Source organism: Rattus norvegicus, chromosome 19, assembly GCF_021556685.1.
Source record: "Rattus norvegicus strain SHRSP/BbbUtx chromosome 19, alternate assembly SHRSP_T2T, whole genome shotgun sequence".
NCBI lineage: Eukaryota > Metazoa > Chordata > Mammalia > Rodentia > Muridae > Rattus > Rattus norvegicus.
Genome location: NC_141552.1, coordinates 53,395,910 through 53,418,934, shown reverse-complemented (window position 1 = coordinate 53,418,934; position 23,025 = coordinate 53,395,910). Strand labels below are relative to the sequence as shown.

The following is a 23,025-nucleotide window of genomic DNA, read 5'->3' as shown; positions in this document are numbered from 1 at the left end:
AGCCAACTACTCAGGACTAGTAGTAAACCTTTAGATCTTGTAGAAGACAACTGGTGCTTACCAGACTAGCATAATCCCTAACCCCATTCAATGAGGTCCTCGTGCCTCATTAAGGAAACTTCTTTTGGTGAGATGGAGACCATTGCACAAAACCATGACAAATCAAAAGACTGGAGTCCAGTCCCAGTGGCTACATTTGTAAAACAACTTCCACACCTAAGGGTCAGGGAACATCATGGAAGACGGGCAGAAAGACTGTAAAAGCCAGAGGCTAGGGAATCTGCTGTGAGACTGTGTTGCCTAGTAATAATATCAGAACTACACACAAAGTCTCACCCACGTGACTTCCTAAAGGGGAGTTGAACTAGAATAACAGTAGACATGTTACCATGGGCAGGGGAAAGACCACCAGGCCTCAACCCTACACAAAGAACTACCGGCATCTAAGGAATGCTGAGAGCAGGAGAAAGAGTCCTCCTCAGGGAGGAGAACACCAACCAGATATCCAATACCAATGGTCAGTCCTGAAAACATACATGCAAGTAATATTATACAGACTGAGCTGGTTATATTTAGGACATGCACACACACACACACACACACACACACACACACACACACATGCATACACACACATGCATACAGAGAGAGAGAGAGAGAGAGAGAGAGAGAGAGAGAGAGAGAGAAACAAAGGGGGAAAAGGCCTTGAATTTGAAAGAGAGCAAGAGAAGTGGGTATACAGGAGGCTTGGACAGAGGAAAGGAAACTGGGAAATGATGTAATTATATTATAATCTCAAAAAGAAAAAGAAACTTAAAAAAAAGAAATGCTCTCTAGGCTGAAGATACAGCTCAGCGGTAGACCTTGTCTGGGCCCCCCCTCTATCCCTGGGGTAAAGTCCTCTACTGTCCCTTTTAAAGGTGCTTACACCCAATGCCATGAGAATCTTTCCCATAAAACATCCCTGACAACCAAAGATCCCTATCCTAAACCACGGAATAAGGACTAGAGAAAGGAAGTCAAGGTCTGAGAAGGGTTCCCTTGACTCTTCAGCCATTTTTAAATATTTGCTTTTTTTTTTAAACAGCTATGTCTTTAGATGTTCTAATCATAACGGTATATCATAATTCTGATAGGCACACAGTACAAAGAGAACTCATGCAGGCAGGTTTGCGTAGATGCTCGGGGCAGATGTTATTTAGGCGTTCCGCTTGCAAAGTGTATCGCCCTCAATGGCTCACTGTATTACTTTCCAGTATTCCTTTATTAGCCTTCACGGGGATAAAAACGAATTCCTTTATATCTTCAGAAAGTAGTACAAAATAAAACAAGCAACTGACCGGCAAGCTGCCCTGTGAGGAACCCGCAGTATGACTGTTAGATATGTTTATGTATCTAATAATAATCCATCCATCACCTTGCGTTTGGGAGAAAAGCCTATCAACCGACGTCTGGCTCCTACACTGAAATATCTCCTCTGTAACGAGAGATTAATACTCTAAAAATGCTGAGTAGGCCCACAGCTCCATTCCCAACTCTGCCAGTGGTTAATGTCACCTTTATGGGGACAACAACCTCACCTGGCATTGGTTCCTATTTCTCTGGCGCATCCAAGTAACCAAATGTTCAGCAAAAATGTCTTTTTTTTTAATGTACAATGAAGTTGTTTTGGGAATACTAATCTCAGGAAGGACATTTAATATGGGCTACTGACTAATGTCTTTTTCTCATTTATTTATTTATTCACTTTATATTCTGATCACAGCTCTCCTCCAGTCCCCCGCTCCCACAGCTCCTCACCTTCTTCTGTTCTCTTCTGAGAAGGAGGATGCCCCCCGGGTACCAACCCACCTTAGTATAGCAAGTCACTACAGGACTAGGCACATCCTCTCCCACTGAGGCCAGACGAGGCAGCCCAGTTAGGGGGACAGGATCCACAGGCAGGCAACAGAGTCAGGGACAGCCCCCGTTCTAGTTGTTAGGGACCCACATCAAGACCAGGCTGCTCATCTGCTACATATGTGCAGGGGGTCTAGGTCCAGCCCACGCATGCTCTTTGGTTGGTAGCTCAGTCTCTGGGAGCCCCCAAGGCTCTAGGTTAGTTGATTCTGCTGGTCTTCTTATGGAGTCCCTGTCTTCTCCAGCTCCCTCAATTCTTCCCCTGAATGCTTCCACAAGACTCCCTGAGCTCTGTCTAATGTTTAGCTGCGGGTCTGTGCATCTGTTTTGGTCAGCTGCTGGGGAGAGCCTCTCAGAGGACAGTTGTGCCAGGCTCCAGTGTGCAAGCGTGACAGTATCATTGATACAGTGTTTGGGATGGGCTCTTGCCCATGGGATGGGTCTTGAGGTGGCCAGTCATTGGCTGTGCCCTTGGACTCTGCTCCCATCTTTGTCCCTGCACGTCTTGTAGTCGGGGCAAACTTTGGATGGAAGTTCTTGTGGATGGGTTGGTGTCCTTATCCCTCCACTGGGAGAGTCCAGGGAGTCTGTGATGGTGACTCTAGCTGAGACTCCCAACAGTGGGGGGTGTGGAGCCCGAAGTGGCCACCTCATGCAGAATGCCTTTTCTAATGCTCCTTTACCCTACTCATCTCCAGGAGCCCTCGGATTACGTAAAGTTTCTCAACACTCAGCTGAAGGTTTCAGGCCTTAAGCCACTGAGCTGTCTGTCTGTCCTGCAGGAGGCAGGTGCTGCTTCCACCTTTCAGTTTTATTTGACTTAAGTCTGAGACTCTCATATGCGTTTATAATGTGTTCTGATCAAATCCTCCCTCTATTCCCTTCCTCCAAGTTCCTCTCCTACCACTTTTCCCTCCCAACCTCATGGTCTCATTTTAAAAATCCCACTGAGTTTTCTTAGTGCTGCCTGTATATACATGTGTGTAGGGCATCATGGGTAGGCTCTCAGAGGCTGCATTCCTGAAAAAAATGAATCTCTTCCCTGACACCCAGCAGCCATCATTGTCAATGGCTCCTTGACTGGGGTTGGGAATTAACACAGAGATCCACAACTGGTCACGCAGAGAATACGAGACAGTGGAGTGCCAAGGTTTAAATGAGAATCTATACCACACCCCTCCCCCAAAGGCTCAGGGACCATTTCAGAAAAGCCAGAGGTAGTAGACAGCTGCAGCAGATAAGAGTGTGTCAGACATGCAGTGACACTATTGCACATGTGTCAGACATGCAGTGACACTATTGCACATGTGTCAGACATGCAGTGACACTATTGCACGTGTCAGACCTGCAGTGACACTATTGCACATGTGTCAGACCTGCAGCGACACTATTGCACATGTGTCAGACATGCAGTGACACTATTGCACATGTGTCGGACCTGCAGTGACACTATTGCACAATTGTCAGACATGCAGTGACACTATTGCACATGTGTCAGACATGCAGTGACACTATTGCACATGTGTCAGACATGCAATAACATTATCTTGCTTTTTTCAGTCTTCCTGGTTTAGAACTTAAGATAAAGCCTAGCCTGGTCTTGAAACTCCCACGCGTCAAGGGTCAAGCCACTTGCTTTGTTTTGCTCTTATCAGTATAACTTTGAGAAGTTCTATGTGGAATCTTTTCTGAGGGAATGAGTGTGTAGTTAAAGGTAACTTAATCATATCTGATAAAAAAAAAAAAAACAGCTGCCTAGGCCAACTCAATTATTACCACTCCAAGGACAAAGAGGGGGAAGGGAGGAGGAGAGAATTCTGGCTCAAGCAAATGGGGATGAGCAAATACTAGACGTTTGCCAAGCACTATATCTGACCCCCTTAAGTACCAGGGCACTGGCTCAAACCCCTGTCATAGAACGCACAGAACTGGAAGCCATGGTTTATCAAGAACAAGTCCAGGGGAAGGACGCAGCTGATGGGACAAACACAACTGTTGGAAATATGACTGAGCCCTTCCCGCTGAGGAGAATTCAGGGATCTTTCTTCTAGAACATTGTTTGAGGAAGCATAAAGAAAGGACATTCATCCACAGCCCATATTAAATGTCCTTCCTGAAATCAATCCACAGTTGAAGCAGCTGCAGAGGTCTCAGTCTCGTGATTAGGCAGTGACATGGGAAGTCAGTGAGCACGGCTGCCTGGAAGGGCTCCATGAGGCCCGTGCTAGGCGGTCATTACTGCTTTCCACTAATGTGAGGGTCTGCACACCGATAACCTACCACACAGACGAAAGCACGTTCTTATCAGCAGCTCACTTTATGCAACCAATGCTGTCTTTCAGTCTTCAGAAGATCGGTCATTTACCACAGATGGCAGGAGCGCCTCAGGACACAGACGCGAACATTCCTAAGACTGGCTAAGCTTCAATGCACAAGATATTCACTGCAGTTTAAACTACCTTCCCTTCAGCACAGGAGTAGCAGGCTAAGCATCGGCATCACTTCAAAGACTTCTAAGAAAGGAAACTGGAATCCAGGCCCTCTGTGAGAATGACTTGCATTTCAAAGCCAGCAAAGAAAGAGGAGAATGGTTGTATATTAATACAAGGAGACAGCGGGGGAGGGTGATGGTGGTGGTGGTGGTGGTGGTAAAGGACAGTTCTCAGGGCTCAGAGTCTACATCTGAGTTCTAGTTGAATGTTGGATGAGATATGTGGCCTTAAGGGAGCCGCTCAATTTCACAGGGCTTCAGTTTTCCCTCTTAAAATCTGGACTAGGTTGCCTGTGACTGGCTTTCATTGTGACTGGATTAGATTAAGACGAGATTAAAATGTGCCTGGGTCAGATTGTGACTGGATTGGATTGTGACTGGATTGTGACTGGATCAGATTGTGACTGAATTGAATTGTGCCTGGGTCAGATTGTGACTGGAGTGGATCGTGGCTGGATTAGACTGTGACTAGACTGAATTGTGATCAGATTGTGATGGTTTTTTTCAAGCTTTGACTCTATCATGTGAATATATAAAATGAGTAATCTCAAAATCTAACAAAACTATTCTAAATCATACTGCAACACATTAAGACTCATTTACTCATAAATTACTTCAAAATTAGAGCATTTTATGTTAAATATATTTAAATACATTAAAATATTACATGCATGAGTTAAAACGGACTGACTGTTATTTTAAAAGTTTTTAAAAAAACTATTAATTTTGTGAGGACAAAGGCCCATGCTATTCCCTTTCAAACTCATTGTGTGTCATGACCAAAAGGTAATTCTTAGGGCACCTTTTATTTCCCTGATACATTAGTTTTATGGGCTGACAAAACCAAAAATGATATTGTACAAACTTGTGGATATCAAGATGGGAAAAATACAGCTTTGATTGAGTACATAGCACTTGTTTCTAAATGTCTCTAACTATCGACACCAATAGCTAATAATAGGAAGGTTGTGATTAAAATTCAATTAATCATTTTTCCCACAGTGCTCATAATAATAATGGTAGTCAGCAACTTCAATCCAAACATGTCAGGTGTCGGGAATCTCACTCAGCATAAAAGGGCCAAATGGAAAATTTTAATAATAATTTAAAATAATGACAATAAAAGGATGATTTTTCAGAGTCAATTAAAAAATATCCACCTGGGGATTGATTCCTCTAAATGTCAAATTTTAAATGAGGAGACATGGGAAAGTTGAAAGCAGAAGGATTAGGACGAGCAGTGCCTATCCACGTTAATCAACAGGAAGCTTTTCTGCTGCACAAATGTCAGGCCAAGTAGATGGTAATGTCAGAACTCTCACTAACAATAAGTTATCTCATAATGATAAAATGGAAGTCACATTAATACTACATGTGTACCTGGCAAGTATTATGGTTTTAAAATGCCAGCGTGAAAATTTGTAGCACAAGAGTTGAGATGCTGAATCCATTATTACACTTGTGAATTTTAATAACTTTCACCATCTGTTCAAAAGAGATAAAGAGTTAGTAGAGCTATAGGCTTATTAGTTAGTACAGCTATAGGCTTATTAGTAGGCTTGACCTAATTGCCATTTATGAGACGTGTAACCATCTCCAAATACAGGAAACATTTACCAAGCTCCAACATATTCTGGGCCATAATGTTAGCCTCAGTTGATTTCCAGGACTAAAACCATATTGAATTTATTTTCTGTCACTGGTAGAATTGAAGAAGAAATCAAAGTCAGATAAACAACAACAACAAAAATACAAAAATACAAGCAAACAAACAAAAAAATCCTAGCTATAAAATCCCCAAGAGTTTGACTATTATTCATTGTTTTGCTGAATAATTTTTAGGTCTAAGGAAAAATAAAATCAGCAGATTTTTAAATCCTTAACTTTTAAGGAAAATGAAGCCCACTAAAATATATTCATTGGAGATAAAGTCAGCTTTAGATAGAAGAATTTTGTCTTAAATGTACATATTATAAGGCGTTGAAGGGATACATGCTAAAAGTTAGTGTTGTAAACATTTCGCCTAAGACTGAGAACAACCACAAGAAGTAAAGCCTGGGGAGATAATAGAGAAGAAAAACAAGTGGGGCTTGAAAATGTGAAGAATAAGAAAATTAACGAAAAGTGTAAGTGGATACAATTGATAAAGCCACAGCTCTAGACCCCATAGGGAGGGAGGAAACGGGAACCAGTGGGTTTACCAGCATCGCAAAGACTGTGAGTGTGTGCTCTGAACAACCCTGAGCTTGGAACTTGAGATCTCAAATTGTGACAAAATGTCCTTAAAATTGGTTTAAGAAATACGAGCCAGGATTTAAGAATCTGCACCTCTTCTGAGGGAGAAAAACTTGGTTTGGGCAAAGACCTGATTAGCCACTTAAGGAAGTAACAACATAAGTTTTTAAAAAGGGCTCTCCAAAGAATAAAAGAAGATAATTCCTGTTCTCTCAAAATACGTTTTTTTTTAAAAGACCAATTTGTTTTATCAGACCAAAACCGGAGTTAGCTATTACATAAAAAGAAAATTAGAGTATAGGGGTTTTTTTTCTCACAAATTTGCATACTGCCTTACCCGGGTTTCTAGTGCTTTGGTGAAACACCATGACCAAAATACAAGGTGGGGAGGAGGGTTTATTTGGCTTACACTTCCACATTGCTGTTCATCACAGAAGGAAGTCAGGACAGGAACTCAAAAGAACAGGAACCTGGAGGCAGGAGCTGAGGCAGAGACCAGGGAAGGGTGCTGCTTACTGGATGGTTTCCTCACGGCTTCCTCAACCTGCTTTTCTATAGAATCCAGGACCACCAGCCCAGAGATGGCACCACCCACAATGGGCTGGGCCCTTCCCCCTAGATCACTAATTGAAAAAATGCCTGCCTTAGCTGGATCTCATGGAGGCATTTCCTCAACTGAGGCTCCTTTCTCTGTGATGACTCTAACTTGTGTCAAGTTGACACACAAAACCAGCCAGAGCAAACACCAACCTCTCAAACAAAATATTAGCAAATCTATCTCAGTGATTTATCAGAGTTGAACACTTGTATTAATACCAGAAAGGAGAATTTTCAATCAATCTTCATGATAGAAGGATAAATACTAGATAATCTTTGGAAATTTCAATAAAGGTATTTGATATCCACCCAAGACTGGAAGTCCTAGAAACCCAGGGAGTGAAGGAAATTGTTTTAATCTCACAGAGTAAACAGTGATCAAGAACACAGTAATGAGAGTGGGGGAAGCTGATAGTGTTCATAAGAAAGTGATGCCTGGCCTCTCACATGAAATTAAGTCAAAGTTGGATCTTTAGCCTATGCATAGAAGCTAAAACTATATTGCTTATAGATATAAACATGGAATATTTTTATGATCACAGAATAACAAAGGCTGACTTCTTAACAAGGAGAAAACAAAAATTTATCTTAAAAAAAACAAAATGGTAACAGATTTTATTCAGATTAAAAATCATTACTCATTAAGAACTGTCATTGAGGGCTGGAGAGATGGCTCAGTGGTTAAGAACACTGACTCCTCTTCCAGAGGTCCTGAGTTCAATTCCCAGCAACCACATGGTGGCTCACAACCATCTGTAATGGGGATCTGATGGCCTCTTCTGGTGTGTCTGAAGACAGCTACAGTGTACTATAATAACTAAATAAATAAATAAATAAACAAACAAACAAACAAACAAACTGTCATTAAAGAAATGAAGAGGCATGCTGTACACCAGGAGAAAAGGACTTTACATCTTCCTGATGAATAACTTGCCTTTAGAGTGTTTACTTAGGTTACAAATGTATATTAAAAGCTAAACAAGCAAAAGATTTAAACAATCAAACAATACAGGAGTGGCCAGTTATCCGTGAAAAGATGCCTTACGTCATAAACTAGAGAGATGAAAACTGAAGCCGTTCTTTCAGCTCGGTCTACAGGTCCAGTGCATTGAAGGCGAGCACAGTGGCGGTCAGTGCGGAGAACAGGAGGCAGCTGTGACACTCAGCCTTTGAGTGGACTCCATGTAAAATGGTTCAGATACTTTGGAAAGCCATGTCCTTCTGTGCTATGACAAGTGCCTTTACTTATGTGGGGCAAAAGGTTCTTCTTTTGTTTAGGCTGGGTCTCTAGCTGGCAGCCAGTGAATTGCAGCTGATGGGAACAGGGAAGACATTTCGCCATGCCACACTGGCTGTGCGAGGATGCTAGGTTGGCCAACATGGAGCCAGGACCATTTAACCATGGGTAGGGCTTGAATTGTCTTGCTCTGACAGAAAGGTACAAAGCCAGCAACTCTGACCTGTGACCTAGATGTCATGGCTAGCTCTATTCTGGCTGTGTGCCTCTATTTTTACTCTATAGTGCCATCTGCATATTTCAAAACACAGCACTTTACATGGCTGTAAGTGAAACATTAGCAAGAAAAAAACCAGCAAAAACCCAATGTAATTCCTAGGATAGATTATGGGATGCGGTCATTAAGAACACGTTAGCGCCAACAGATACAGTCCAAGATTTATATGAGATGCTAATTAAGGACAACGCTTGCTCGATGTGAGGATTAAGACCACTGGATTTTAAATGGACAACTGGGTACATACAAGATTATTTTGAACTGGGATTCACATGCATTTTAAAAACAGACAAATGCAGCTACATGTCAAACGGAAGGCACACAGAGGTTGGGGGGACAACCTCTTCAAGTTTTCAAACACACATACGTAACCTCCACCCACCATTGTGAGTTCTGGGTGTAGGTTTCCTCCTGAGTCCTGAATTCCTCAGGCTTTCAGTGTGGGGCAGCCAATTTGATGGGAATTCTACGAGACTTGGCACATTCATCGGTGGGCTCTCCACTTTTCAGATCTCAATTAAACTCACGCCACCAGAAAGGATTTTAGCTTCCTCATTTTCCCGCTTGCCCCTTCTTACTATGTAGAACTGAAGTTAAATGGGGAAAAGGCACGTACCTGTGTCGTAAATCACGATGAGTTTTCCACTGTGATTGCCCACAGTCTGCGGCTCAAAGTTCACTTCCAGTTGCATGGATTCCCCCACGTTAAGAATCCCGCCCGTTGGCTCTACTGAGTAAGGGCTGCAAAGCACACAGAGACGCTATCAGAGCATGTTTCTGACCACCAAGGAGAAGAGACATGAGTTCTACATTGTCATACAGCTCACAGCTACCTTCCTGGTCTGGGACTGCAGTGTGATTTTTTCCCCCCCTGCTGATGTGAAAGAAGTGTTTTTAATGTTAAAATAACAGTAATAGACCAGTGAGGGGAGAGACTAAACACGTTCCTGTTTGTATTCTTGTCTTTTGGATCTTTATTTTATTGGGGGGATGTTCCTGCTGGGAATAAGATGGTCGGGCCTTCCCTCAGGACTCTGGGATTGCAGTAATGGGTAGACAGAAATCAGTACACAAGTACCGTCCTTTGCAAAAGAATACTACCTCCAGGGGCTGAAAGTCAGGCGTAGTAAGAGCTCAGAGGAGAGAGCAGCGTTTTAAGAGTGGAAAACTGTGTGAGGGTCCCAAAAGCAGAGTAGAGGCATATTCTTACCGGGAAAACTTAACAAGGTTCTATTTTAAAGAAATGGGAGAGGTGTAGGGACCTTAACATGTTTAAAAGTCTTTAACGGTTCCTAACAGTTGCTACCATCCATAGGCCCAAGAAGCCATGAGAAAGGGGTTGGGGTAGTAAGAAGCCTGCATGGGAATCCCAGGAGAAGGCTGCCTGGTGAGCAAAAGGAGGCAGGCAGCCAAGGAAGCCAAGAGGCACAGTGAAACAAACAATGCCATCTTGGTTAATCTCACTGTCGAGTTGACTGAGATTAAATCTAGGGATTTAAATCCCTAGATTACTGGGGTGCACTTGTAGCGAAGTCTGTGAGGGCACTTCTGCAGAGGATTAACTAAGGGTAAAAGTCCTAAATGCAGGTGGTACCTAGCCCATGGGTGGCACAGAGGGAAGGAAAAGGCCACCAAAGAGTCCGTCATGCTGGGGAGTGTCTTGCTCCTCCCTACCGTCTCTGCCATGATGGACCTGAGGCCAAACTAGTAGCCCGAAGGACTCTTAAGCTACACCATAGAGGTCAGCTTCCTCGGCATGCATAGTGCAGGGAAGGGGGATGCGGATATTAGGTGGAGGTTCATGTCTGCAACCTGAGACACAGGGTACATCTGAGCAGTGGGAGATGTTCTGCTTGGTGGTCCTGGAAGAGAACTACAAGCTGGACCTGATCATGAAGCCCCTCGAACAGCTCATGGAGCTCTTGCTTCTAAACAGGAAACCCAGACCATTTCATTATTTTCATGGTCTACTGCACATCTTTAAATTGCTAGTTTTTCAAAGTAATGGGTTTGGCAGTGAGGCTGGCAGGCAGAACTGTTTCTCGGGACTTACATCTACTGTAACAGCATTTAGAATCATCATCCCTTAAATCTGCCAGTAGATAATGAACCCAGGTCCAGAGGATGCAAGCTTTCAGTCACGGGGTTACAGAACAGATACAAAGGTCATGTTAGGTACCCCAGATTATTTACTAGGACCTCTGTGACCTCTGGTGAAAATACCTGTTCACATTTTCTTTCTTCCTCTCTCTCTCCTATTCGGGTACTCGTGATACCAACTCTCCAGGGGACTCTTGGCACCAGTGTTGGGTGCCCTGGAGTTGTTTGCTTCTAAACTAACCTCTGGCGATGGTTAAATGACCTTGAAATCTGCCTGGGCCATGATCTTGGACAAATCATTTAAAAGTCAGTTTTTTTTTCATCTAGGAAATGGGTCAAGGCAGCGCCAGTCTCATAAGGTTATATCTGTACAGTGAAGGGGTCAATAGAGGTAAAGTTTTTGGGATAGTAATGTCTGGCACATAGGGGTATTGTATGATGCAAGTTTTTACTGTTATTGTTACTTTATCTTCCCGCAGGGTGTTCCAGGGATGCCAGAGAAGGAAACTAATGAAGCACCCAGCTTCTATTCCTGCCCTTTCTCCTTCATTCAGCTCTGGGGAGATCGTAACTCAGAAACGTGCAACACGACTCATGAGTCTCCCACTCTGACACCATCACTGGGCCTTGTGCTCTATCCGACAGTTCAAACCCTCAGCATTCAGGGTCACATGCCATCTGTTCCCACCCAGGTTCTGCATCCCGATTACCCACGTCCACACGTGTCTAGCCCCCTGTGTGCTTTGTCACACTCCCGGTCAGCTGGGGTAGGGTAGGTGGGGAGGCTTCTCTCTCTTTACCCACAGGGTCCTCTAAGCACAGCTCCTGCTCTGTCCAAGCAGACTGTGTCTCCTGCATACACAACCTGGGATTTCCAGGATCTGCTCAGAAAATGCACCGCCTCCCTCATCAGATGCTCCTTTTGCTATCACTGATCACAGCTTCGATTAAAAGTCACTGCTTGCAGAGAATGGTACATGCGTGGAGCACCTGACTGGGTCTGCACAGAGAATGGTGCTCCTTAAAATCCCAGTGTCCCCCTTTCCTCTGAAGGGTTCTTAGCTACTGAGAGAAGGAGCCGTGAAAGTGAATTCTGGTACAAGGCAAACTTCGAGAAGAAGGGGGAAGGACCCAGAGGAAGGACCTGGAGTGGGGAGGGGGCTCACACTCTGGTGGGGCTATTCTATACACAATACACTTCTAAATCATTCAAAATACCTTGGGTAAGTAGTAACACATTTGACTTTTAAACTAGATCAAAAGAGGTGCCCCCTAAGGGTCAGTAATTTGCCTAAAGTTGTCCAACTAAGGCAGAAATAGAAGTGGGAGCGAGATTTGCCTCCAGCCTGTGTACTTTCTGCCCTCCGCAGGCCTCTTCTGCCTGTGGGAGTCCTGTGTGCACTCTGACATTTGGGTCCCTGCTACCCGCACCACCCTCTAACCACAGGACCACACGGAAGAGGTGGTTGGATAGAATTACAATAAAATCTTGTGGGGGTCAAACCCAGGGCTTGCACATGCTAGGCTCACACCCTACCACTGAGCTGCACCAGGAGCCTACAGTCCAATCACAGAGGCCAACAGAACATTTACCATCTTTCGTTAATTTTTTATAATGTCTTGGAATAGAAACGGAGTAAACATTCAGTAACCAAGGAGACCTCCCTTTGTGGAAGATGAGGAGTCTTCAACCCTGAGATCCTTTGCTCTCTTCTGGCTTAGGAAGACTCTGACCCCAGAGAATGGAGCCCAGTTTCCTGGCTTTGAGAATAACGTGGCAGTGATGTTTCCCATCACTGTCTCTCCATTTTCCTCTCAGGTACACTGTGGTAGCCAGAGAACATTTTGAAATGGATTGGATGTTATCTTATCACGGAACCTCAGCTAATTGTCTCTAGAGAAGGTGACACCAGGGTTGGGTCTTTAGGATCTGCAGGAGTTCCAAATTCTATAAAGTGGTAATGGATGCTTTCCCTGCCTGCTAATTGTTGGTTTTAGATTACCCTAAACTTCTCCAGCAATGAGAAAAGTCACCTGGGATCACCTTCGTCTCCTGGAGCTCCCCAAGCCCTCCTGATAAATCAGATGCTAATTGGATAGAGTGTGCTAGGTGCTGGTGCTTAATCACAGCCTGTAATTTCATTTTGCACTTCATTTTACTAGGGGCCTCCAGGCTGAGATCCTGCAAACTATCAAGTGTCAGGAAACCCACTCACAAAGAAGTGAAAAGTGGCGATCCTCTGGGGTCCAAGGCGGGCTTTGTCTATTAAACTGTTTGGTTTTGATGTGACAGCCTCATTAATATCAAATTCTTAATTACGGAAGGAACTTGGTCTTCTGAAAGACCGTGAGGCTGGCCTTGGAATATTAAATGGCGAAGATCGTATCAGCACCCTTTTCTCCCCAGGGCCGAGCCATATTTCCCTTCTAACTTGAGCTTTTAGATCTTTGAGTTGCTTCTCTACCCTCTCCCATCCGCTTCCCTGTATTAATCCCACTTTAATAGCCAAAGTTATTGTGTGACCTGCTAGAGTTCTAGGTCAAATTCATAATAAAGCTGAATGGTAATTGTTTATGTTCTCTGGATATTTTATAGCACAGTGCGGCTCCTTGTATTACTGGAGAAACCATTACACCCATTTTATAGTCTTTGGAACATGTATTTTTAGTTTAACTTATTGTGGAGGTTGACAATTGCAGCCTTGCCTGTGTGATCTATTGCTGGGTTGGCGTCCTATAAACATTTATTGAGCGCTCATTTATTCTAGACATTTGCTAGATGCCGAGCTAATGCAGACGGAACATCCAGATACAATGCTTGCATCTGAGAAGCTCACAGACGCGTGAGGGAAGTTTTCTTCTTACAAACCTAATCATCTTAGAAATGAGTTAGATCACCGTTTGAATAGGGACAAAACCAAGATTTGTTTCTAGCAGAATTTTCCACGAGCTACTGTTTCTCATTGCATCTAGAACCTAAAAGTGTGGATGAGATGAGGCTTTGGATGTGAAAGTCCTCCACTGTCACCCCCTCTACCTCTGCTGTCTTTATGAAGAATTGCGTTGACCGGAGTATTTGGTCCGGGAGGCAGAACCACCTGAGTGATTTTTCAGAAAAGACACTGGGGATCTCTGCAGAGATTCCGATCCACAGATCTAACAAGTTACACATCCAACCACATCCCTGCTCGCTGCAGTTGAGAGGAGTCTCAGTTGCAAACAGCAGAAGCTGAGTGTAGCTAATTCAGAAAAGGGATTGCTGGAAGAGTGGCTAGAAGGATTTGGGGCAGTCCACTGCACTGGCAATGCGGCTGGAAACCACCCGTTTCACAAGAATGTAAAGAGGAGAACAGCAGACTTTGCAAAGTGGGGATTTGAGAGACGTGGCCGCATAAAAGATGGGCAAAATGAGAAACCCAGCTTAGCATATCCAGGGATGGCGAGTAGCAGCTAGACATTCCCATCCTGAGGCCGGAAGGAAGCAAAGGGAAGGAGAGATCAGTGTTACCAGACCCTGGGGGTCAGGAGACATTGAAACCATGGCAGGCCAGTCTGATGGCAGGCCAGTCTGATGGCAGGCCAGTCTGATGGCAGACAGATAGGGTTCAGTAAAAGATGGAGAGGGACCAGGAACACCCCAGTCCCCAGTCCTCTGGTCTCCTTCTGGTGACCCATGGTCAGACACAGTTGAATACAACGATGCAGGAGGTTAGGAACACCATGGCTCGCTCGCACAGCCAAGAAAGCCACACAGGAGAACCACAAAAAGCTCTGAACCAGCCTACGTGTGCTAACAGAGCCTCAGTGTTAACCTCCTGAGAGAATGTGATAGGTCAGTCCTTCCTCACACCTTCAGCTGTAATGTGGGGATGTCGGACCAGGACCTCTAATGCCTGTGACTCCCCATTGGTCCCTGAATTTACTCTTTGTTATTAACCCAGAATTGCTATGTTAAGAAAATATGGTGATTTGTTCAAGCTACGTGGTTGAATGAAAAGGCGCGTTCGAGATCTGTTTCAGCAACCTTACACTGCTGACCGTGGGTTTGTGTTGTTTTATTTTGGTTTGGGTTTTGGGCTTTGGGCTTTGAATTTACAGATATCTAAGATGTAAGAAACTGACCGGTGCAAAATGTAAGACTCAGCAAACAGATCCAGGAAGATATTCTGCCTGTGTTAGTCTCTCCATATTGGATCACTTCTCTTATGTATACAAGCATCGATATACTGCTTTAATATTTTTATTTATATGTATGCCTGCAGTAGTTCAGATGCACTGCGAGTGTGCAGGAGCCCACAGAGGCCAGAGCAGGTGATAAATCCCTTCCCAGTGGGGTAAGAGGTAGATGTGAGCCTGTGGAAATAAACACTGATTCCTCTGGAGACGTGTATCCTTCTAGCAGGAAACGGATTCTGCAGAGAAAGTCCTTCTTTTAAAAATGCACTCACAAATCATAAGTCATAGAAAAACACTTGATCTCCTGCCTCAGCTTGATCTTCTGCCTTCTCTCTGGGTCATTGTCCTTGTTAAGACCCCACGGATGACCACCATTGCAGACTTACTTTAAATTGTGTGACTATGTATGTTGAGGGAGGGATAGTATGTACTTAAGTACAGTGTCCACAGAGATCAGAAGATTCCCTGGATCTGTAGTGGAGGTGATCCACCCAAAGTGGGCACTGGGAACCGAACCTGGGTCCTCTGCAAGAGCAGCCCTCTCTCCAACCCCTTACCGACCATTCGGATGCCCATAACAAATGGTTCTTTTTACTCTTTAAAGTATTTATTTTTATGCTTGTTCGTTATTACTAGTGCATACATGTGTGCATGCATGTCATGGTATTCGTGTGGAGCCTGGAGGACAACTGTGTGGACTGGATTTTCTTTAACCACGTTCACATATAGGTTTCAGGGATTGAAAGCAGATTACCAGGTTTGCTGAGAGCAAAGACAGTCTCGCTTTATATTATTCTACAGGGTTCAGAACACTGTAGAAATGCAATAAAATGTCAAATTAAAACCCAACTCCATTACTTATTACCCTGGTGTCCTTGCTACAACCCCTCTCACATAAGCTCTCCCATCGTCAAAGGCCATTAGTAGCAGGCAGTTCTCTTCACATGCATACCTCTGGCCTCTGTTCTATTTCCCTAGAATTCTGGTGTTTATATTGGGCCCACCCAGTGAGCTTATATTGATCTGCCGCACTTCTGTCTGTCTGTCTGTCTGTCTGTCTGTCTGTTTTGAGACAGGGTCTCTCTCCATAGCCCTGGCTGTCCTGGAACTCACCATTTGGACATGACAGGCATCAAACACACAGAGATTTGTCTTCTTGTACCTCCAGGATGGCCTCATCTGTCCCAGGGCAAATAGGCCAGCTATTTAGCAGTGTAATTGGCATCTATAAACTCAGTCCCTTCTCATCATGTAATGATCCAGAGTCACAGGTACTGAGTACTGTTAGAGCATGGGCTTGTACCTTTAAGGCTGAATGAGGCCACACCTCCCTGGAGCTCTCTCTCTGGGCTGGAGAGTTAAGAGCAGTCTGTTTGGTGACTTGGCGGATACTTGGCTCTTACATGCTCCTTTGCAATAAATGCTATGCGGAACTAAATCACAAAATGTGAAACTTCCTGCAACCCCTGAAAAACGTTCAAAGTCAGACCTTGCCTTTGCTTGGGGGGTTGGTAGAGGACTCTTTAGGAATATGGGTCTGAGACTCCTTAGGAAGACTACCCGGGGATTTGGTCCAGGGATGAAGGCTGCTTTTTGAGGTGGCTCCTCTAGCTTTTCCCTACCACCCCCCCCCACCTCTCCTATGAAAAAATTGAGGATCTCAAGTCAAGGAATATGGATAACCCCATAGAACATGAAGAGCTAAGGGGTCTGTTCTCCTCACAGGCCTCCAGGCTAAGGGCCTGCTGACACCTAAGGCAGCGAGGACTATCAACTTATATTGCTTGAAGTCACTGAGTGTTTGATAATCTGATGCATCATCAATAACAAACTAACCCAGCCAAAGACATCCTGGTCAAAAAGCCTATGTCAAAAACTAACCCTTACAAATTCCCAAGGGTTATTCTCTGTATTAAAGAAGGTAAAATTTGGTTAAGAAACGGATAGTAAGCCTGGAATGTTCTGGATGAAGAGGCAGCCTTATCAGCTGGAGCTGTAACAAGCAACAACCCCTCCCCCAATCCGGTGCTATTCAAGCAAATAACTTGTGCCAGCCAGAGTTAGCTATAATCAATCAAAGACAGGAACTGCAGGAATGCGTACCTTCGAGTTTTGAGGTGGAACATGGAGTCTTTGTTGCCAATGTTGCGGACCAGCAGAACCTTCTGGGTGCTGTATTTCACAGGGCAAGTGGAAAAATTCAGCTCATCGGGAAAGTCCAGGATGGCTCGAGCCCCTCTAGCTTTGACGGGCACAATGAACTTCTCTCTTTCGGTGATACAGGTCAGCATGTGGGCATAATCCTGTCAGGGATCACCATAGAAGGAGAAATAGGGGTTATGGCAGGCATTGTGCAAACCAGTGCACTGTGTTTCTCTACAAACATCTCAGGACAGGCATGTCTTGAGACACCTCCACTCTTATGTGAGCAAGTCTGCTCTGGCCTGCTGCAGGATGAGAGTCTAGACATCCCTCCCACCCAGGGTCAAAACAAACTAGCTCCAGGCAGTGGATCCCAGACAACGTGAGAGAGCTCAGACTGCCTTCAAGAAATATTCTGGGGGCTTGGGAGATGGCTCAGCAGTTAAGGCATTGGCTGCTCTTCCAGTGGACCTGGGTTCAATTCCCAGCCCCACATAGCAGCTTACAACTATCTGTAACTCCTGTTCTAGGGGGTCTGACTGTTTCATATATACATACATGCCGGCAAAGCATTAGTGTACATAAAATAAATTTCAAAAAAGAAATATTCTGAGTGCAACACATCTTGCCACCCTCCTTCTAGCACTGCAGTTTTTCCTGGGCTAATGGGACCCTCCCTGTTTAAAGCCTGTTTCTATCTAAGGGACAGAGAGATCCAGATACAATATAAGTCACTTCAGATAGTGCCTTTCCCAAAGTTAGCCAGGCTGAGAGCTTCAGAGCTCTCCAGGACTCCACAATGAGGCCTCTGCCCTTTCCTCAGCCACATCACCTTCATCCTGATGGTCACGTCACTTCTGCAGCTACAAACCTTCATTCCCACTCAGAGCCTCCAAACACGATGTTTATTTGTTCACACCTGAGCTTCCCTCTGGCTACTCCGGGTGTTTTTCTTTGGCCCCGTCAGGATCTGTACAGCGGTCCATTCTCTCACAGAGACCTTACTGTCTGTGCCATCTAAGCTTAGCTCTCCCATCTCGCTGTCTCTAGGCCTTCAGGACTACCCCACAGCCTGGACTTAGCAAACATTTGACGAATATGTGTGGAATGAAGGACAGTCAGGAATACAGCATTGGAGAGCTCTGAATGAAAAACAACCAAGCAAACAAACAAAGTAGTGCTCGGAGAAAGGGGGCAAGAAAGGGCTCTACAAAGAGGAGGAAAGTCAGCCAAGACCAGAGTGAGAAATCTGGCTGCATGGCCCTCTGGGGAAGCATGACTTGGATCCTGTGGCCAGAGAGAAACAAGGCAGGAGGAGTTAGAAAACTAGAGGGGGTGGGGCAGGCCGGCCGGCCACAGGGCATCTTTTAGGCCAGTGGCCCGACCTGAGGATGACTGAAAACATTAACACTATGGACCGCTGACTCCCCCCCACCCAATCTACTTTATAGTTTCGGAAAATCTCTGTCGACTATGTAGGTGGTGGATTGGGTGGGGACTTGAGTAGAGAAAGATGGGCCAGCTAGTGGGCCACCACAGTCGTCCCCAGCAAGAGACGATGCTGATCTGAGCTGTGAACTAAAGAGCTCACTTAGGCTAGCATCTGGCGGGGAGGGAGGTCTCAATAAATATGGCCCGTCACGATTAATCTCACATATTAAATATGGTGATGGGCGAGAAGCACTCAGAGAAGCCAGTATGTGCTTAACTCGTGTTGTGGATGTGACGATGGCGGCTGTACTAAACATGGCCCTAGGAGTAGGACAAGGTGAGCTCAGAGCACGGTGGGCGCTTTGAGGAAATATAACATCATCAAAAGCTCTAGTGGTTTGAGTGAGAAATGTCTCCCATAGTCTCGGGCATTTGAACACTTGGTTCCAAGTTGATGGTGTTGTTTGGGGATGCTTAGAAGGTGTGGCTTTACCGGAAGAAGTATGTCGCTGCCGGTTGGCTTTGAGATCTCCTGGCCTCACCCTGTTACCAGTTTGCTACCTCTCCCTGTTTCGAGCTTGCTGTTTAAGATGTGACCTCTCGGCTTCCTGCTCCAATGGCCATGACTCCCTGCCTCGATGCCTCTGTGCTGCCTGTGTCTGCCTAACGGTGTGACTGTGATGGACTCATCCCTCTGGGACAATGGTCTCAAATAAGCCGTCCCTTCTATAAATTGCCTTGATCGTGGTATTTTGTCACAGCAGAATAGTAAGTAAGACAAATGTTGCTGTGAAAAGGGGCTGCTTAGTCTTCGACAACCTGGGAAGCCTCCCGGAGGAGGCGACCTTTGGATGCAGAGCTGAAATGAAAAAGGAACCGACAGGGAGAGATCCAGGAACGGCGTGTTCCTGGCAAGGGAGACTGTGAACATAAAGTCTCTGGGTAGGCGTGTGCAATAAAAATTAATGAACAGTCCTCTCAAGATGTATTAAAGTTAAGTTGCTGGGCTCTTGGCCTTGCAATTGATTTTGCTTTTCAGATGGCAAAGCCAAGCTTGGGAATGATGACGCCCAGACATGAGGAAGTACAAATTGCCCCCAAAGTATCTGATCGTAGGAAAACCCTTAGAATTCAATCCCAGGACTGTTTGGTGGGATGACAGAGGAGCCTTAAAGGGGCAGAGCACTGCTTTTATTTTCTCTCCCTTAGGTACTCAAACCCTTTCCAGTTTGTTGGTAATTACAAACTGGAAAGAAGTCAGTCAGACGAGTACTGATTAAGGCATGGAGGGGTCCTGTGGAGTGGGGCTCTCAGGCCATCCTGGGGTGTTTTGTTTTCAGTTCCAGGCTCCTGTCTTATACCTTGCTCTGTAAGGGTTTAAGGCAGCTAGAGGTGGCTGAGGAAGCTGATTGACAGGGTAGCAGGAATGTTCTGGAATCTTCTCAAATTCCCAAATGGAGGTTAGGCATGATGTCACAATTAAGTGTTTGTTTGTTTTTCCTTAATTGATTCCCACACCCAGGAAAGAATATGACCACAATGTTTAAACAGTTCCTTTGCGGCACCCTCTAATCTCCAAGGTTAGGAATATGAGTATATTAGATTACGTAATATATAGATTATGTTGTTCAGTGCTTTACAGGTTGGATCTGGACCTGATGACTTGGGAGCCACTGCTCGTGCTGATGGAATCCCTTTCCCTGTCCTGAGGTGCAGAGGAATCAGGTCGCCATTCAAGGGAGGGCATTTGTTCCAAGCTCTTTCTCTTCTGCTATGACAGACTCAGTCGTGAGTCTCTCTCTATCCTAAAAGGCTACCCTGTAACAGTACTGTCCAGACGGCCTTCTTCTTGAACAAAGCCCTCTCCCCCATCCTCCACACACACTTCAATCCTTAAAAACAGCGGAAAAATATGAGCAGAGAAGATTTGACTCTGGGAGTGAAAAGAGGGAGTCTTGATTTTTACATTAGTCCCTTGGTAGAAGGCAAGTACAGTCATAATTCTTTCTTTTGGAGACATGGTGGAGGGAAATGGTGTTTTCAACTCTAATACATGCCTGTACGTCAAGGCCAAAGGCCAATGTGCTTAAAACCTCACATCCTTTCTCTCCCTTTTCTCCACTCCTACATGTGTTGCTGGAAGTGGGAATTGAGAGAAACCAGATCTGACAGGGAATTAGGGAAGTCCGCCCTTGGAACCCTGGATAACCTGTATAATTCCTCAACCAGGAACAAGTCTCTGTTAGATCATAGTTTCTCAATCTCAGAATCGCCCTCAGAAGGAATTCCTTGGTTTAGAAAATCCAGTGAGTTTAAAAGCGAGATTGGCCAGGTATCTTGGGTTTGGCCTGTGTTGTGGTTGTATCTCCTGTGGTCAAGCTGAGGTCTCAGCATCCTGGGGACAGATACCTTTCTCCGTAGATTAAGAGAATGACTTCTGACCTTGGGTATGGAAAGAGAGATGGGATGTAGGAATTTGTTTTAACTGTTTGGTGTTTACTATAAAATGATAATGTGAATTTACTTATAATTCAGATGTATAATATCATCCATTAAGACAAGTGATTTTCTCTTCAGTTCAAAGATGCTTGACCCAGTACCCTTACACCACCTGCCGGTGATGCCGTGCCCTTGCCCCCTCGTCCGTATGCCCTCTGCCTTCACCAACCTCTCTCCTACACACTAGACACCAACACCTCTGTCATTTCAGCACTTCCCCAAACCTCTAGATTTCCCTCTTTACAGAACAGGTGCACAGCAGCTTACAATCACATTTGAAAAGCCTCATATTACTTATTTAAAAACTACACCTCTAGCTTCCCCCTCCCACTTTTTTCAGTGACTCTGTAGCCAAACTCCTTCCTAGTGGTAATTTGGATCCAGTGTTGCCACATCCTTGCTTCCCTTTCTCTCTGAAGCATCTTGGCCTCTAGGCGACATTTCATAAAAAGTCTTGGAGTCCAAGGTCACTAATACCTTTTCCAAGTCCAGGAGACAATTCAACATTTAACTCCTGATTCCCAACCTTCCTGCTGGCTTTGCAAGCCAGCTTTCCCATCCTCGTCCCAACGGGCAAACGGTGCCTTCATTTTTTAGTTACTGACCAATCCATTCTTAAACTCACTTCCTGATCCAGATCCTGACAGCTCTAATAAACCCTCTTAACTCCCCCTTCAGTGTCACTACCCTAGTTCAGATGACCCTCATCGCCTGTCTGAACGACTGCAAACATCTAGTCTTGCCTTTGTCACAGTTCCCATCTATTATAGACAGCAGGAAAACAAAACACAAGGTTCTATGGGCCATTCTGACAGGAAGTCTAAGCAGTCTTATGAGACACAGCTTCTGATTCCTTTCTACCAGTCTGTCACAGAGCTCTCTCCTCAATGTCACCTCTGGAGGCCAGAAGGACAGCAGGAGACAGGAGAGAGAACCTGCAGCAAAGTGGGCTGGGCCATAGAGTAGACAGCGGGGAATCCAGTTCAAATGAGTACTCCTTTGTTTAGTGTTGGGAGAGATGCAAATTTGCATGGTAATTGTTGAAAACAACATGGAAATTCTTCAAAAAATTTCAAAGTATCCAGGCATTGGTGGCGTGTGCCTTTAATCCCAGCACTTAAGAGGCACAGGAAGGCGGATCTCTGTGAGTTCAAGGCCAGCTAGATCTATAGAGTTAGTTCTAGGACACCCAAGGCTACACAAAGAAATCCTGTATCAAAAACCTAGTTATAGGCAAACAGACAGACAGACAGACAGACAGACAGACAGAGCGAGCCACCATGCAACCCAAGAATTTTATGTCTTTATCCAAAAGAAATGAAGCGAGTGTGATAAGAGATGTACGTGCTCACAGCACTGAGCAGCCAGAACAGGGAATCAACACGAGAGTAGATCAGTGGGTGAACAAATACAGAAAGACAACAAATTCACACACATACATACATATGCACATATATGTATATACACACTGTGGGCTACTATGCAAGGAGGAAAAGTCTGTTATTCGTACAATATGGCTAACTCCAGAGGACATTACATTAAATGAAATAAAATAGGCACAGAAAACCAAATACATGATTTCATGTATAGAGAGAATCTAAACCAGTCAAACTCATAGAAGAAAAGAGTGGAGTAGCGGTTTTCAGAGGCTGGGGAGAGGCTGGTCCAGTTTTGGCTCTGCACAGCCACTGTAGTTAACTATGTATGTACAGCAAGTTGCCATGGTTTCCATGTGTCCGTGTGTGTTCCTCATTAAAGGTTTATGTGTTAACCTTTAGTCCCCATTCTATGATTGTAGGATGATTGAAACCCAACTCTGGGGCTCACAGATTGGGTCTTCGGGAAGCAACCAGTACCAGATAAGGTCTAGAGCCCCCATGGTTGGCTTTCTGTTGGATTTGTAAGAAGAGAGGAACCTGAACACGCAGACTGGGAACTCTG

At 44.8% G+C, this 23,025-nt stretch overlaps 1 protein-coding gene across 2 annotated transcripts in view; it reads right to left on the bottom strand.

The window, feature by feature from the left end:
- The window catches only part of Hydin (Hydin, axonemal central pair apparatus protein), a 345,749-nt gene that overhangs the window by 270,342 nt on the left and 52,382 nt on the right, over positions 1–23,025 (bottom strand). For both annotated transcript variants that reach the window (XM_087594210.1, NM_001427650.1), the window contains 2 exon segments: positions 17,116–17,315; positions 9,353–9,477 (listed from right to left, as the gene is read on the bottom strand). In XM_087594210.1, the coding sequence (XP_087450336.1) occupies positions 9,353–9,477; positions 17,116–17,315 (325 nt within the window).